Source organism: Penicillium waksmanii (assembly GCF_028829765.1).
Source record: "Penicillium waksmanii strain IBT 27052 chromosome Unknown utg000005l:1.0-5232799.0:1.0-5237142.0, whole genome shotgun sequence".
NCBI lineage: Eukaryota > Fungi > Ascomycota > Eurotiomycetes > Eurotiales > Aspergillaceae > Penicillium > Penicillium waksmanii.
In genome coordinates, this window is record NW_026643252.1 from 1,594,338 (window position 1) to 1,610,909 (window position 16,572).

The 16,572-nt window shown below is 53.5% G+C and overlaps 6 protein-coding genes across 6 annotated transcripts; 4 read left to right on the forward strand and 2 right to left on the reverse strand.

Moving 5' to 3' along the window:
* Nucleotides 1-24: 24 nt before the first annotated feature.
* On the forward strand, nt 25-2,649 carry N7481_005513 (uncharacterized protein; the record flags this gene model as incomplete). The annotated part of the gene is made up of 1 exon (XM_057264732.1): nt 25-2,649. The coding sequence occupies one exon, from the start codon at nt 25-27 to the stop codon at nt 2,647-2,649; it is 2,625 nt and encodes an 874-aa protein (XP_057122452.1).
* Nucleotides 2,650-3,329: 680 nt separating this feature from the next.
* N7481_005514 (uncharacterized protein) lies at nt 3,330-6,474 on the forward strand (the record flags this gene model as incomplete). The annotated part of the gene is made up of 2 exons (XM_057264733.1): nt 3,330-4,689; nt 4,730-6,474. 2 exons carry the CDS (start codon nt 3,330-3,332, stop codon nt 6,472-6,474), a joined length of 3,105 nt encoding a protein of 1,034 aa, XP_057122453.1.
* A 924-nt stretch (nt 6,475-7,398) lies between these two features.
* Nucleotides 7,399-10,727, forward strand: kgd1 (alpha-ketoglutarate dehydrogenase KGD1; the record flags this gene model as incomplete). The annotated part of the gene is made up of 3 exons (XM_057264734.1): nt 7,399-7,596; nt 7,717-9,755; nt 9,815-10,727. 3 exons carry the CDS (start codon nt 7,399-7,401, stop codon nt 10,725-10,727), a joined length of 3,150 nt encoding a protein of 1,049 aa, XP_057122454.1.
* A 681-nt stretch (nt 10,728-11,408) lies between these two features.
* N7481_005516 (uncharacterized protein) lies at nt 11,409-11,951 on the reverse strand (the record flags this gene model as incomplete). Its single annotated transcript, XM_057264735.1, has 1 exon — nt 11,409-11,951. The coding sequence occupies one exon, from the start codon at nt 11,949-11,951 to the stop codon at nt 11,409-11,411; it is 543 nt and encodes a 180-aa protein (XP_057122455.1).
* Nucleotides 11,952-13,076: 1,125 nt separating this feature from the next.
* Nucleotides 13,077-15,082, forward strand: N7481_005517 (putative PHD finger domain protein (Ing1); the record flags this gene model as incomplete). The annotated part of the gene is made up of 4 exons (XM_057264736.1): nt 13,077-13,472; nt 13,548-14,191; nt 14,256-14,962; nt 15,027-15,082. 4 exons carry the CDS (start codon nt 13,077-13,079, stop codon nt 15,080-15,082), a joined length of 1,803 nt encoding a protein of 600 aa, XP_057122456.1.
* A 327-nt stretch (nt 15,083-15,409) lies between these two features.
* On the reverse strand, nt 15,410-16,431 carry dscB (the record flags this gene model as incomplete). Its single annotated transcript, XM_057264737.1, has 2 exons — nt 15,410-16,078; nt 16,165-16,431. The coding sequence occupies 2 exons, from the start codon at nt 16,429-16,431 to the stop codon at nt 15,410-15,412; spliced, it is 936 nt and encodes a 311-aa protein (XP_057122457.1).
* Nucleotides 16,432-16,572: the final 141 nt, after the last annotated feature.

Genomic DNA, 16,572 nt, shown 5'->3' on the forward strand with positions numbered 1-16,572 from the left:
GGTCGCATGACCTACTCTGAGACCATGGCCTACAACGCCGTCGCCCAAGTTGACGAGGTCGCTTCTCACTCCGGCTCCGACCTGTCGCGCAGCCCGTCGCCCTCACATGGACCTTTCCAACAACTACGCGATGCCGATCACCTCGATGGTGGAAGCCATCTGGAGTCCGCCAAAACGTCCGACAAGGCTGGCTTAGATCTTGCCTCGATGATCCGCTCGATGACCTCAACTAGCTACGATGTAGTCGAAGATGATGACTACGATGCCGATCCTTCCCACGATCAGCGATCCAGCAGCTCCCGCGCTATCCCTCCGCTCAATACAGCTGTCGCGCGACATTCCTCCCCCGATCCCCCCTTGCACAGCGCCTCCAGCGACATTCCTCTCCCTCTCAGCCATCCGATCCCAGACCTTCAATCGCTCCAAGGTGCCTATGTAGGCAATGTAGAGCGATTGGAAATGACCGCAGAGCGCCTGAGCTCGAGTTCTGCAGATATCGGCAGTGAAATACGCAAGATGGATCAGGAGCAGAAGAGGCGTTCATGCAGCTCCGCCTCAAACTCAATCATTATGCGGAATGGTGCATTCTCCCCGGTGACTGTGGCCTCCGCTCATGGATCGACCTTTTCCACACGCCAGCGCTCCGTATCCGGCGCCTCGCGACTGGCTCAGGTCACAGAACCCGATCATGACGAGAACGGGCGCGATGCCGACCATTTCCCTACGCCGTTGCCGATCCTATCCGCCCCACAACCCCAGATCTATAGCCAAACAAGTGAAGTTCAACACAATCATGATGGCGGTGGCCATGATGCCACGGAGGATGTTGAGCGGCCAGCATCAGCCGCATCGGGTGATACCTTCCACCAGGCCCGCACGCTGTTTAATGACTTTGATGGTGTTCACTTCAACCCCTTGGAGCGCGCGGAAAGCGGACGGCGTTTCTCCCTGATCCAGCCTCCCCTTGCAAGCAAGCCGGAATCGTACAAGGTTCCGCAGTCGGGGGAACAAATGGTTTATTATCCAGCACCTGTCCCTCGCATATTAAATCTGCCACCGAAGCTGTCACACAAGCCCGTCTCGGACCGTGAAAAGCGTCGCACCCAGCTTATGAATTCGATTGCCGCCGAAGACAACTTAGCAGAGCAAACAACGACGAAAGACGGCCAGAAGGACAAACGTCAATCGACTGTTCCCCAACAACTCCGCGCAAGCATCTTTTTCGACCCGCCAAGTGCCCCTCTCGATATCGAGGTTAAACAGGACTCTGCCGTCGCGACACTCGATAGCATTCTCGACGCTTCGACATATGCACCGGTCTCGGCCTTCACCGACCACCCTTTTGCTGGTCAGGTTGGCTCCCATGTGTATGGGAATGCAAAGCGCAAGACCCTTACAAAGATTCTTCCTGGTCAAAAGCCAGACCGTAATTCTCAATACCTGATGGGTCAACCGCAGAGCAAAGAGAGCAAGGAAGGTTCGGCTCACTCAGAAGTTGGAGAACTTCAACAACCTGGTGACCATGACCACGACCACGACCACCATAGATCGCATGATGGCCAGTCTGGCAGTGGGTCCGAATCTGAGAGCGGCTCATCTTCTCCAGAAAGCGGCGAAGACGAGGAGGAAGACGAAGAAGATGACTATGTCGGGCCACCAAACACTCTTCTCGCGGAATTACAGTTACGGAAGCAAGAATTGAAACAGCGGACTCGTACAGCCGTTCCTACCGCTTCTCAAGCCCAAGGTATGGGTGCTACTTTGTTGGAGATGGATGAAATGGCCCAAAAGCAAAGTGAGAAGAGACGCAGGCGGCCGGTTACTCTGGCATGGGATCCTAACTACAATGCCGATGATGACGATGTTCCCTTGGCAATGCTGTATCCAGATCAAATCAATGTGGACGACGAGAACCGACCAGTCGGTCTGATGGCGAAACATCAGATTGAAGAAAATGAACCCCTGAGTACTCGCCGCGCTCGCCTTCGGGGAGAGCCAGCCCCAGAGAAACGGCCCGTTACTGTCTACTCCACGATGGAAGTTAAGTCGGAGAAGCCCAAGTCCGAACCCGAGGATGAGAGTGGCAACGAAGCCGAAACCCTAGCTGAGCGGCTGCGACGATTGAAGGGACAGAACCCCGAGGATAGTGAGTTCACCAGTGGCCTCATGGCCGAGTTCGATACCCGAGCTGGAAACGCCCCTAAGGAGGAACCGAAGCCTAGCGAGCCAGCACTGGAGCAAGAAGAAACTCTTGGGCAAAGACGCGCTCGTCTGCAAAGAGAAAACAATACACGGGGTGGGGATGCTAGAAATCTCCAAATGCGACGAAGCATGGCTGCCCTCCCCCAATCTCGTCCTGCATATGTCGCGCACCAGCCGTCGTACGATGTCTTTCCCCAACAGCAGGGCGTTAGGCCCCAGCTTGGACATCGCTCCTCGATGTATTCGTTACCAGTGAATATGGCACCCCAGGGAATGGCAGGGTATCCCATGGGCCAATCTGCTGGGTATGGGATGCCTTATCCGTCCCCTTATTCCTACAACAACATGGCCTACCCCAGCACCTGCGGTCCAACTTTGCGACAGCCCCTTGAGACTGCGCAGCAAGATGTCATTGATCGCTGGAGGCAGAGCATCCGCTACGGCTGAATTTCTTCTGTCTGAAATACTTTCATTCTTTGATTTTTTATTTGTCGGTTGTTATAGCGTTGTCATTTTGGGGCGTCCTTTCTTATTTTGTTTTGCTGTTGAAGGATATCCATGTAAAATAGTGCGAGTTATTTCCTGTGTATGATCTGAGGAGAGGAATTCACGTCTTCCTGACTCAACTTCCAAGCTGGTATGTAGCTGCGTATGTAGCTACTGTTACTGTACTAAGTATAGATCGGTCCAGGCACCTGAACCAAGTGTAACCCGTAACCGTCCCGTGGTTGAGCTTCAGCCCGATTACGTCTTCCAAAGGTTCGTGGACCGCGGGGCCGATTGTTTTTCCGCTGTTGACGGATGGGACAACTTCAAGTTGAACTTGAATCTCTCTCTTGTTTGCTTGTTTGCTTTCAAGCTTTAGATCATCAACTTATTTGCATATCATATTTGTTTCACTCGCCACTTTCCCATCTCACCGCAGGCGGCTCTTTTAGGTAGCGCAACGCCCAGTGGCTGCTGCATGCCCCACTGGTGTCTGGTATGTGAGACTGGATGGCCCGCCTCCTTTCAACCTCTAATCTGTGGCCTCCACAGGCGAATACCAGAGAGCAATGGAGTCGCATATTCCTTGAACAGCAAATACGCTATCCACTGGTGCCGTACGGGTCCGATCACCGGCTACAATGCCCCCGTCCACCGTCTTCTCATACTGGCGTCGAGACCATCGCCGCTCCACCGCGCCGCCCGTATCGTCGCCCGCGTCGTCTCCAGGTCTCAAAGGTCCCATAGACAGCCCGCTCAGCACCCCGCCTCAGCTCCCTCAGATCCCGGATACTCCTATCTTCACCACACCCTTCGATGAACGGTCATCCTATGATGCCCCGCCCTGGGCCGACTCTCCACTAGAGAGCGATGCCTCGAAACTCAACTTCAGCTCCTCTGTCGCACCGTTGTCTTCCTCCGTTAGCCTTGCCGTTCATCATCCGCTGCTGGAGGAAGAGGATAGCTCTCACCCGAGTCTAGGGGAACATGGTCCTGTGCTTGAGCCCGAATCCGAGCCTGCGTGGGCGTCGCAACAAAACACTTTACAGCCGTCAGGCGGGATGCAGCGGCCAGAGGGCGACGTTGATTCGAATTTCAAGCCAACCTCGCCCTTCCGGCTTTCCTTCGGTGGGAAAGGTATACGGAATTTGCAGACACCCACCGGTGAGACTCAGAAACGTTCGCCAACTGCGGGGCCGGGCACGAACCATTTCCGAATGATGCCTTCACCCGACGACCTGCCGGTAGACAAATCATTTGTGCCACCGAGAGATATCAGATCGGAAAATGCAATGGTTCGTCGGACAGCTGAGCGTGATGTTCATGTGGATAATGCCCATCACAAATCGGGCAAGGCGATGCTACATCTTCTTAATCCGATGTCTTTACTTGCCCGCCGGCGATCCGCTCAAATGAGCAACAATCGAACAGACGAGGTGAAACATAAGTCTTCTAACTTGGTTCCTGCCATCCCGGACGACTACGATCCTCGAATTCGTGGAAGCATTGTGCATGACTTCTCAGCCCCACGACCTCGCCGAAACGTATCAGGCACCCCGAGTGGCCCGCCTGATGGGGCGAGTTATAGCGCACAGGATGCATCGCCATCGCAACCCACACTTCAAAGCCCAGCGAGTCGACTCAGTGATCAAACGAGGAAGCATAGCGATCACTCTCCGGTTTTTAAGGAGCACTTCGAGGACGACCAGAATGCGCTGCAGGTCGAGAACAAGGGCTATCTCCAGTCAAGCCTTTTGACGAATCAAACTCAACTCGGGAATGAGAAGTCTTTGCCGCCGTTTGCTAGAAACTTGCCCTATCGGTTACCCGATCAAAGCCCTGAGAACGTTGAGCCAAGCGTTTCTCCGCCGATTGAGCTGCCTGCAGAACACCTCGCAGAGCTATATGGCGATATCCCAGAAACCCCGCCGAAGACGAGCCCACCACCTCCACAACAGGATGAGGATATTATACCGATCGTACCCCGGCCTTCTTCGGCCGGTTTGCCCAAACATCTAAAGAGCAATGCGTCACGCTTTAGCTTTGACATGGGGGGGAGTGGAGTCTTCTACTCAGGAAAAGCTCCTTGAAGAAAAACATAAAGCGAAGGAGGCCGAGCGCAAAATGGAAGATGGGTATTTTGATGATTTCGATGAGGACTTCGATCAAGATATGATGGACGACATCGATGGCTTGGAAGAAAGAATTCCTGGTGTCAATGCAGACGCTGAGGAAGACTACTTTTCTGCCCCCTCGATGGCCGAAATCAAGTCTTGGACTGCGCCAGGATTATCGCCCGTGGTTGCAAGCCCAATGACTCCTGCGCCTCCTGGACTACCACCTACATCAATCCCGCCGGATGACCAAAAGACTCCATCGCCTGATTCGGATGAAATCGAGCAACCGATAGAAGATGACATTCCACCGCCACTTGAGTTGCGTCGGTCGTCGGGTATTGGTATGGGTCCTCCAGATCAAAGCAATCAAATCATTGACGAAGATGATGATGAATTGTACTTTGACGATGGTGAATTTGGAGACCTGGATAGTGACGATCAAGATGGAGGATTCGACGAGTCTATCTTCGATGATGAGACCAGCCACCTCTACGAACGAAAATCAGTTGCACCCCCAGCCGCCCCTCCACAGCAGAAACCTGATCCCAGCGGCGAGGTTCTAGAAAGGGAGATTCTACTCGAGGAGCAGGCTAGCCAGGGTCTTAAACACATGCCTAGTGTCGCAAGTGAATATCGGGCGCCTTCAATTAAACGTGGTCCACTTGGCGAGCCGATACCCAACATGGGACCTACCCGGGCTCATGGTGGAGTTCTGACGGAACAGAACCTGGATCTTTTGCATAATGCCCTGGCGTTTGCAGCAAAAGCAAGCGTAAAGAGCCAATTCGAACGAAAGTTCAGTACCAGTGAGCGCTCTCAAGCACAAGAAAGTATCTCGCAGGCATCGCATACAGGCGAATCACAACCAGGGCTGGTATCGGATGACAGCCAAGTTGTTGACATGGCAGCTTACGACGATCCCTATGATGATCAGACTTTCGAAGACGACGACTCTTACTACGACGATGCTATTGTCGCGGCAGCCAATGCAGAGGCACTCGAGAATGACGACGAAGGGTTTTACGGCCAGGAGTTTGGCTTCTACGCACAAGCACATGGCGCCTCCGAGTTGACAAATGGAGGCTACTTCGGCCCGCGAGGAGTTGAAGGCATCTCACGCAGCTTCAGCAGCCGGGGCAAATTCCAAGAACCCAGTCTGACTCCTATCACGGAACGAAGTGAATGGAGCACGCGCAACTCGATGATATCGCTGAAAGCGCACGGGGCAGCCCACTCGAACCCATCTCTGGCAAGCCCTGGATTAGCACAGCTGGCCGATATGGGTAACCTGGATGATGAAATGACATTGAGTGCCCTGATGAAGCTGCGTCGGGGGGCATGGGGCGGAAGCAATGGCAGTCTGCGGAGCAGCGCCGGCAGTCCGCCTCCACATACCTTACCTTCCTCCAACCGTGCTAGTTTCGCGGAAGCTAGTCCGATTGATGCGCGACCCATTGCCGAAGAAGGGATTGGCGGAATCAGTTCACCATATAATTATCCTCCTGACGAGAGTCATACTTATACAGCTTCACCGCTCAAGGGCGCGCATCTGGGTCACCATGGGCATCCTGCCGATCTCCCGTCAAGCGGAACTGACGGCCCAGGTTGCGCGAACGACGATGGTGAATTGCCGACGACCGAAGGACCTCAACGCCTCAATCTTTTGTAAAAACATCTTTTTTTGCCTTGGATATAATAATTGGTTTCATCTCATGAATCGCGCTCACGGACGGAAGCGCTCATTTGGTCATTCATTCACGATTTAATGACATGTCTCGAGTTCGATTGTTTTAACCCTTTTCTTTCTTCTCACGTTTGCAATTGGAGCATTTGGATGGCAATTACCCCAAAATTATCTGTTTTTTATTGATCGACCCGAAAGCCATTGAACACAGGTATTGGAGGCATTTAGTGTGGTGGGTTGTGACTGGTTGTGTATATAGTTACTATAGCGTCATCGTAATTGAAAACCGGCCGATTGGGCCGAAATCACCCGTGAAGCACCGAAATGCTTAGCCGGCCGTGGCGAGTGGTGGCTCATTCGGGGGAATATTACTAGTATTACGGAGTAGTAGTGGTACTATGTACGGAGTAGTACTCGTACTGTACTACGTCGGCTATCCTTCGGGATGACTCAGCGCACCAGCCACGCTCCGGCCCGGTTGCCAGGCTGGTTCTGCTTTGCGCCCAGCGTCTTTTCCTTGCTCTTGCTCTTGCTCTTGCTCTCCACTCCCATCTCCAGTTTGCCTTGTCGTTAGCAGTGTTTCTGCTCTCTGATGAGTTCCATTTTTATACAGGTGCTACGGCAATACTAGTCGACACCTGCTTTTCGCGCTATTCGATCTGTACGTCTTCCATCTCCTTTGCCTTTGCCTGAGCTTCCTTTCCTCCGTGTTTCGGTACTCTCGGCAGGAGGAACAACAATCTGGCAACTTGACGCTGACCTGTATATCTCTGCCAGGTTTGGTTCTAGACTGCTTCAGTTTGGTCTCATTACGGCTTTAAGACGATAATCACAGTGTCCTCCCCCCATATCTCTTTCTCTCTTTCTCCCATCCGATACTTCCTACGTCCTTGACGGAAAAATCCCGCAATGTTCAGAAACACCGCCCTGAAGGCCACCAACATGCGTGGTGTGTCTTCCGCCACTGCCCGGAGGTCTTTCTTCCTGGCAAGCGCTCGCAATGTCTCGAAGAGCTCTGGTTTTAACCTGACTGCCCGCCGGCCTCTCGCCGTCGTCGAGCGCGCTTTCGATGGCGCGCGGCCCTACGCCTCCTCCTCTGTCGGAGTGGTAAGTGAATCAATCAATCCCCTGGTTGCTCCCAGCTTGATAAAAGCATGCGATGAGAAAAGCGTCATATAAACTCCCTCGGACACTTGACTAACGTAATGGTGCGACTTTGCGAAATAGGATCCCAACGATTCTTTCCTCTCTGGCAGCACCGCCAACTACATTGATGAGATGTATCTGGCGTGGAAGCAGGATCCGTCCAGTGTTCACATCTCCTGGCAGACCTACTTCAAAAACATGGAAGATGGCAACATGCCCATCTCCCAGGCCTTCACTCCTCCCCCGACCCTCGTCCCTACACCCACTGGTGGTGTTCCCCAAGATATGCCCGGTGCCGGTATGGCCGCTGGAGCTGATGTGACAAATCACTTGAAGGTTCAGCTGCTGTGCCGTGCCTACCAGGCACGCGGTCACCACAAGGCCAAGATTGATCCTCTTGGTATTCGTGGCGAGGCCGAGGCCTTCGGCTACAGCAAGCCCAAGGAGCTTGAGCTTGACCACTACGGCTTCACCGAGCGCGATCTGGACCAAGAGTTCGCTCTCGGACCCGGTATCTTGCCTCGTTTCCTCACTGAGGAGCGCAAGAAGATGACCCTGCGCGAGATCATTGCTGCCTGCGAGAAGATCTACTGTGGTTCCTACGGCGTCGAGTACATCCACATCCCCGACCGTAAGCCTTGCGACTGGATTCGCGACCGCTTCGAGATCCCCGCGCCCTTCAAGTACTCTGTCGACGATAAGCGCCGCATCCTTGACCGTCTCATCTGGAGTTCTAGCTTCGAGTCCTTCCTGGCCACCAAGTTCCCCAACGACAAGCGTTTCGGTCTTGAAGGTTGCGAGACTCTTGTGCCCGGTATGAAGGCGCTCATTGACCGCAGCGTCGACTACGGCGTCAAGGACATTGTTATTGGTATGCCTCACCGTGGTCGTCTCAACATCCTGTCCAACGTCGTTCGCAAGCCCAACGAGTCCATCTTCAGCGAGTTCGCCGGCTCCACTGAGCCGTCCGAGGAGGGCTCCGGTGATGTCAAGTACCATCTTGGTATGAACTTCGAGCGCCCTACTCCCTCTGGCAAGCGTGTCCAGCTGTCTCTGGTCGCCAACCCCTCTCACTTGGAGGCCGAGGACCCCGTCGTCCTGGGTAAGACCCGTGCTATCCAGCACTACAACAAGGATGAGACCAACTACGACTCTGCCATGAGTGTTTTGCTTCACGGTGATGCTGCTTTCGCCGGTCAGGGTGTTGTCTACGAGACCATGGGCTTCCACTCTCTGCCCGCTTACTCCACCGGCGGTACCATCCACATCGTTGTCAACAACCAGATTGGTTTCACCACCGACCCCCGTTTCTCCCGTTCCACTCCCTACTGCTCGGACATTGCCAAGTCCATTGATGCTCCCGTCTTCCACGTGAACGCCGACGATGTTGAGGCTGTCAACTACGTCTGCCAGGTTGCCGCTGACTGGCGTGCTGAGTTCAAGACCGACGTCGTCATCGATATGGTCTGCTACCGTAAGCAGGGTCACAACGAGACTGATCAGCCCTCGTTCACCCAGCCTTTGATGTACAAGCGTATCGCTGCCCAGAAGGCGCAGCTCGACAAGTACGTCGAGAAGCTCATTGCCGAGGGTACCTTTACAAAGGAGGACATCGATGAGCACAAGAAGTGGGTCTGGGGAATGCTGGGTGACAGCTTCGACCGCAGCAAGGATTACCAGCCCACCGGTAAGGAGTGGCTGACTTCGGCCTGGAACAACTTCAAGACCCCCAAGGAGCTGGCCACCGAGGTTCTGCCTCACCTGCCCACTGCCGTGAGTGAAAGCTCCTTGAAGCACATTGCCGGCAAGGTCGCTGGCGCTCCCGATGGCTTCACCCTCCACCGTAACCTCAAGCGTATCTTGACCAACCGCAAGAAGACCGTTGAGGAGGGCCAGAACATTGACTGGGCTACTGCTGAGGCTCTTGCCTTCGGTTCGCTCGTCGATGAGGGTTACCACGTCCGTATCTCCGGACAGGATGTCGAGCGTGGTACCTTCTCCCAGCGTCACGCCGTTGTGCACGACCAGGAGAACGAGACCACCTACACCCCTCTGCAGCACATCAGCGACAAGCAGGGCAGCTTCGTCATCTCCAACTCTTCTCTGAGCGAGTTCGGCGCGTAAGTTCCAAACAACTTGGTCAATTAAATGATATAAAAATGCTAATTTATTTCCACAGTCTTGGCTTCGAGTACGGTTACTCCCTGACCTCCCCCGAGGCCCTTGTCATGTGGGAGGCCCAGTTCGGTGACTTCGCCAACAACGCTCAGTGTATCATTGATCAGTTCATCGCCGCTGGTGAATCCAAGTGGCTGCAACGTTCCGGTCTGGTTGTCTCCCTGCCCCACGGTTATGATGGCCAGGGTCCCGAGCACTCCTCCGGTCGTATGGAGCGTTGGTTGCAGCTTTGCAACGAGGAGCCTCGCCAGTACCCCGTTGCCGACAGACTGGACCGCCAACACCAGGACTGCAACATGCAGATTGTCTACATGACTGAGCCCTCCAACCTGTTCCACGTTCTCCGTCGCCAGATCCACCGCCAGTTCCGCAAGCCCCTCATCATCTTCTTCTCCAAGTCTCTGCTGCGTCACCCCATCGCTCGCTCTGACCTGGAGAGCATGACTGGCGACTCCCACTTCCAGTGCATCATCCCCGACCCCGAGCACGGTGCCTCTATTGAGGCTCCCGAGAAGATCGAGCGTGTCGTCCTGTGCTCTGGTCAGGTCTACGCCGCTCTCACCAAGCACCGTGAGGCCCAGGGTATCCGCAACACTGCCATCACCCGTGTTGAGCAGCTGCACCCCTTCCCCTGGGCTCAGCTGAAGGAGAACCTCGACAGCTACCCCAACGCCAAGGACATCGTCTGGTGCCAGGAGGAGCCTCTGAACGCCGGTGCCTGGTCTTACGCCCAGCCCCGTCTCGAGACCCTTCTGAACTCGACTGAGCACCACAACCGCCGCCACGTCCTGTACGCCGGCCGTGCCCCCAGTGCCTCCGTGGCCACCGGTCTCAAGGCCGTCCACTTGAAGGAGGAGCAGGAGTTCCTGGAGGACGCTTTCTCCGTCCACCAGGAGCGCCTCAAGGGCGAGTAAATTCATTGCATGTGCGCCCCGGCGAATTGACCCCTTAACAACGGGTATCTCGTGGGAGTCATGGCATTTGAATGTTCGATTTGGTTGCTTTCCTAATGCTATGTTCATTGGGTCGCGTGGGAGCTAGCGTCCGATCCATCTTGTTTCATTTGTAACACCTTTCCTATTATTTGCATGGGTTGTATCGTGTTCTCGTTCATTGTGTATACGACCCGTTATTTGTCGTTGGCTTGCCTGCTGATAGACAGACCTGTCTATACATAGACCTATGTCTTTGTAAAATACAAATCTCATTTAGTGTTGCATTCAGGGTTTTATCGGTCTTAACAGGCTTCACGGTACTCAAACGTCCTTTGGTCCACTTTAAGGCTTTAGTTTGAGTCAATGTAATCTTTGATCTTGTAGGACGGCAGGCGACATGTACTGTTAATTAGTCGTTTGTGCGTGGTAAAACTGGTATGTTAGCGAGGATTTTGCTGCGTATTGAAAAGTAGTTTAGTGTAGCTTGTTGCTTTGTAGAAAGTCAATTGGCGTTTATTTGTAGTAGATTGTCATTGCTTAACGAAATCAATCCATCTGTCTTGAGACAAAAGAAGACCGCGGCCCGGTAGCTCTACTATTAGAGCTTCAATGAGGCATGACAGCGCCCTCGGCCCTGCCAGCCTGCCTGCCCGCCAGGCCTTACATGGGTCGGGAGGTGTAGTTGATAGTAAAAGGTCGACCGTCGTGACTCGCGACCATAGCACGATCACGCGCGTGATCCAAGAACTCGTCGACATCAAACTCCTCCCCAATTCCAGTCATCTGGAGATGCCGAATAGCAGTTCTGATCCAGTTGATACCATTCTCATGATGTTCAGCGTCCTTGCGCGGATGATCAATCGATTTAAGAAGCTCCATAATCTCATTGTAACTGACTTCATGAGGCATCTTGCCGATCATCAACTGTCCCAGCAAGCGGCGGTCCTTTGATGGCTCGTATTGAGTGATGGCTCGGAACTGCCAATGTCCTTTTGGCTTGGGTTGGTTGCGACGGACTGGCTCTGAGCTTGTGTGTCGGACGTCGAAACAGTCGCTGTCGTGACCCTGCGGTCTCTTGGGACGAATTATGATACTCCAGAGGAAGTCGTTATGTTCGAGTTGGCGGTTATTCTTTCGGTCTTGGGAGAAGCAATGGCCCTCGCGAGCGAAGAGGGCCACCATGATTTGCCGTTTGTGTTGCATGGTCAGGATTCTCGGAAGACTAGGTGGGCTAGCTGGAGTTTTCATGTTAGCTGTTCTTGTGCGGGAAAAGGCTTGAAGGAAAGATGAGAGTTGAAACTGACACGCAAGATGGTGGTGCGCAGGGCTGTGAGGAGCAGAGCGCTGAGACCAGCCCCGGGGTGAAAGCGACTGATGCAACAGAACGGACTTGAAAAATATGATAGCGACGACAAGGAGGATGGGGATGAGGATGATGAAGCCGAGGACGAGAGGATAAAAGAAGAGGCAATGGAAATAGATGGGAGGAGGGAAGAGCGAAGAACCGGAGACCGAGAGCGAGAGGCAACATGAAAGCAGACGAAGACGAAAGCAGTGTGGGTTAGGGAAGTCCGCAAGAAAGGACTTTCTCTTTGCTCTCACACAATTGTTTTAATAAGACAATACCACTTGTAGTACTGGTATAGTTAGCCCTTTTAAATTTGGGTTCTCTTAGTATGGGAGGCAGCAAAAGAAAAGATGGCGTTCTCTCTTCTATGTCAGTTGGGTCCAGGGTCGATCGATATATGGCTCGGATGGAATGTTTCCACTGTACCTGACCAGGTGGACAGGAAATAGTAAGTAGACGTTTGGGGTTGCGGTGCCAAATTAACTTGAAGCCAGCATGATCCATGCTTTCATATTGATAAACAACAGTTCAAATTTCTTTACAGGCCATACCGAAGATACGAATTAATGGTATCTCCTAGAGACTGGGACAAAGCCAGGGTGCATTTTAAAAAGTATAGGATACAGTATATAGTTCTGTACATATAGCTGTAGTCTATAGTATACACTGGAGTATACACTGGATGTACCTGAATGCTGTCGGATGACATCATTGTAGATTGCTGACTAATTTATTTGTGCCTGGCAGTTCAGGCCGAAACTCACCTGATTCCCAGCGCTCTTCTCCGCACGCAAACTCCCACTGCTCCTCCTTCGCCATCTTACAGCTGTTTTTCCGGAATTTGTCCAAGGCTTGCCTGTATTCCTTTTCAAATACCACCATTGCTATCTCATACCCCTCCCGTGCACTTTTCAACAGGCCAGGCCCGCCTCGCAAGCTTTTCTAGCGCTGCAACTTCCGGCCTGACCTTACCCTTCACCATGTCTGCCATCTCCTCGACAACCATGAATCCTCAGGGCCCGGCCGTCCGACAATCCTCTCGCCAAACACGGACAAATCCATCGCGGACCTCCAAGACCACCGGACGGTCCTCTTTTGGCCTTGGTAGACCCTCAAATGCTGAGGGTCCTGCGACGGCCCCCATTCCTCATGGCTTCTATCCTGCCCTCACCCACTTCACTGATGCAATCACCGCGCTCCCTCGCGAGTTTCGCCGACACAATTCCTTGTTGAAGGAAGTTGACGCCAAGGCGTGGGCGCTCGAGGAGAACTTGCTGCAATTGCTAAAGTACTCCTCAGAATCACAGCCCGTCCCTCACCCTCCAATCCCAACGCCCATTGTTGGGGGTGTCGTTCGTGAGGATTTCATGCCAAAAGTAAGCCGATCCGAATGTGCCCTCCAAAGACTTTTAAGAGGGAAGGACTCATACTAATAGACTTGCTCTCCTCAGGACGTTGCTCAGCCTCCCGAGACACCCGACAGCCAAAGCCGTCGACTTCTCTTTGATCGCGTACGACAGAGTCTCTCCGATCTCATGATGACAGCTGATGAAAAAAACCATGTGATTTCCAATGCGAACGAAGAGTTGGATCGCCAGATCATTCGGTTGGATACAGTGTTCCCGTACATCGCGGGGGAAATCAGCGAGGAGGCTCGTCTTGGCAGCTTGTCACACTGGGCATACTCCAACAAGAGTACTGCGAAAGCAGCCACCAATGAACGACCCCGCCGGGAAGCAGTATCCCAGCGACAAGACATTGCCTACGCGATTCACGAAGCCGAAGCTGCTAGCCGTAGTGAAGCTCGGCGCGAAGCTGTCCAAGCGCGGAGACGTCGCAACCACGTTGACGCGGATTATGAGGAACCCCGCGGTGCTGCTCGCAAAACAAATACCGGAAAGTCTCGTGCAGATAATGCGCCTGCAGATCAGGCACCTAAGCGGCGGAAGGTAGAACGGCCTACGGCGATAGATATGGGCGCTCCAATGGAGCGTTCCGCCAGCGGCCCAGGCAATCAGCGAGCGTCCGCAAAGGATGGCACGGAGAAAAAGCGATCTCGTGCACCAAACTCCAATGCTGCGGCAGCGCGCAAGAAGTATGTTTCCGGCCAAGTTACCCCTAATACACATAGAGCTAACTGTGCGTCTCTTCTTCCCCAGGCCGAATGTCACATCCAATGCTGGATCGCCCGTCCTGGCCCCCTCACCTCTTATCGGAACATTCAATGCCCCACGCGGAGCTGCAAGCCCAGGCCCCAGCACAGCCCGGCCACAGTCGTCACGAGCTCAGCAGAATGCTGGTCAAACAAGCAATGCCCGCCAACGACCGCCGTCCTCGACTTCCAACCGCCTTGCTCAAGGGAATGCTTCAAAGCCATCCGATGCCAAGTCTACGCCCCGCGACACGTCTTCCGTCAAAAACGAAGTCGCGAATGGAGATGGAAACCGGGATTACAATGGCGAGGCAGGCGTACGAACAGCCACTGCGGGAGTCCGACGCGATGAGGGAGACGGAAGAAAAGCCGAATCAGCCGAGGCCGAGCTTGCCAAAGGACGAAACTCGAAGACAACCACGCCCGTTTCCGCGTTTGCAGAAATTACTCAATCCCGTTCACGACCTACACGAAATACAGACCCAGCGCCGAAGCGAAATCCTAAGAAAACGGCTCCAGCCCCTGCACCTATTATTCCCTCCGACGAGGAATCTCTTCATGAGGGTGATGACGAAGACGAAGAGGGCGAGCCTCGATACTGCTACTGTAATGAAATCAGCTTTGGCGAGATGGTGGCTTGCGATAACGACGCTTGTCCTCGCGAATGGTTCCATCTGTCTTGTGTCGGAATGACAAAACCGCCTGGCAAGAATGGTAAGATCAATCCCATAAATGCTTATACTAAGTGGGTGCTGGATATGATGCTAACTCTACGCAGTAAAATGGTATTGTGACGAATGTAAGACCGGCATGCGGTCGACGCGTGGGCGATGAGGTAAAATTGGTTCAGGATAACATAGACTAGCGTTCAAGTTGGCACAATCATACCCACTGTTATCGGTGTTTTTCTTTCATCGCATACTACTAGTGTAGTACCTACAGGTACCCTATGTAGACATTGACATCTATAAGGCTGAAGTTCCTTGGATGTATACTAGTAAACATGGATATCGTCACGGTGTGGCACTCAACTAGTGGTACTCTGCTAGCTACAAGTAGACCGGTCAGTAGTTCATTCACCTGGCATACAAACGCCAGTATGGGTTCCATTCCAAAATGATAAGCTGGAAATAAACCAAAGACAAGAATACATGATGCACTTCACCAAGCACCCCTCAATCTCTCCGCAAGTCCACCACCCTCATTACCCCCATTTCTCCGCCTCTGTCCCGGCGCAGCCCCCTCCAACCCAGAAGCTTCCGCTTCACCTTCAAGCCTTCGCCTCATATCCTCAAACCGCTCCCTCTCCCCTTCAGCCGCCGCACTCGCAGCACCTCCATCCCTTCGCTCACGCTCACCTACCAGCCACGCCGGGACCCGGAAACCGTTGCTTGTGGGCGAGAGGCCTGGAAGGAGTTCGGCGCGCCAGGCTGTGCCAACGATCCATCCTGTTAGAGCCGGGAGGAGCGAGGCGGGGAATTGGGAGAGGGCGAGTTGGGCAGCGATTAGGTAGGTTGTTGATTTGTCGGAGAGAAGGAGAGTTAGACTTGGTGGGGGTGGTTTGGGGGTTGGAGTTCTATTGTCGGTATTGTTGTGGGTATTGTTGTAAGTCGTGCTTGTGGTTGCTGTGTTGGAGGAAGATGTTGTGCCGATGCGGTAGCGGAAAGTGTGTGGGATTGTGGCGTGGTATTGGGCAAGCAGGGCAAAGATCATTGCCGTTGGGCCGGAGGGGAGGTAGTTAAGGTTGTTTAGGGAGAGTGGCCGGACGAGGATGGCGAGGAGGAGGGGTGGCAGGATGGTGGTAAAAGGAAGGGTTGTGAGGAGGAAGGTCTGTAGGAATAGTTAGTATCGTGCTGATGGGTTGGTAGCCACCTTTCTATTTCTTGTAGAGAATAGAAGAGCAGAAGTTGACTTACGGCCATCTTTCGCTTTCCCCATGCCCGCTCAACGACTCGAAGGTGATACACCAACATGGCGGCGAAGAGCGCTTCGGTGGAGTTGGCAAAGCCGGCGGCTTGCCAGATGAGAGTGCGCCAAAATTGAGCATATGGCCAGAGGTGTGGTGAGACATAAATTGAGCCGAGATGCTTGATGTCGAGGATTGAGAGTGCGATTGAGGATGCGATGATGTAGATGAGGAGGGATTTCGTGAGCGGGGTGTTGGTGAGGCCGGACGTAAGCATCTTGAACGGTCAAGTCTGTGGCCAAGGAATTGGGTCTTATTTTCTAGTCAAGGGTGGATGGATCATACGGGGCGATTGTAATCCGTGCAGGGTGATGTTGCCGGGGGGTGTAGTTGGGGTTCAACGGGTGCTAGTGGATGG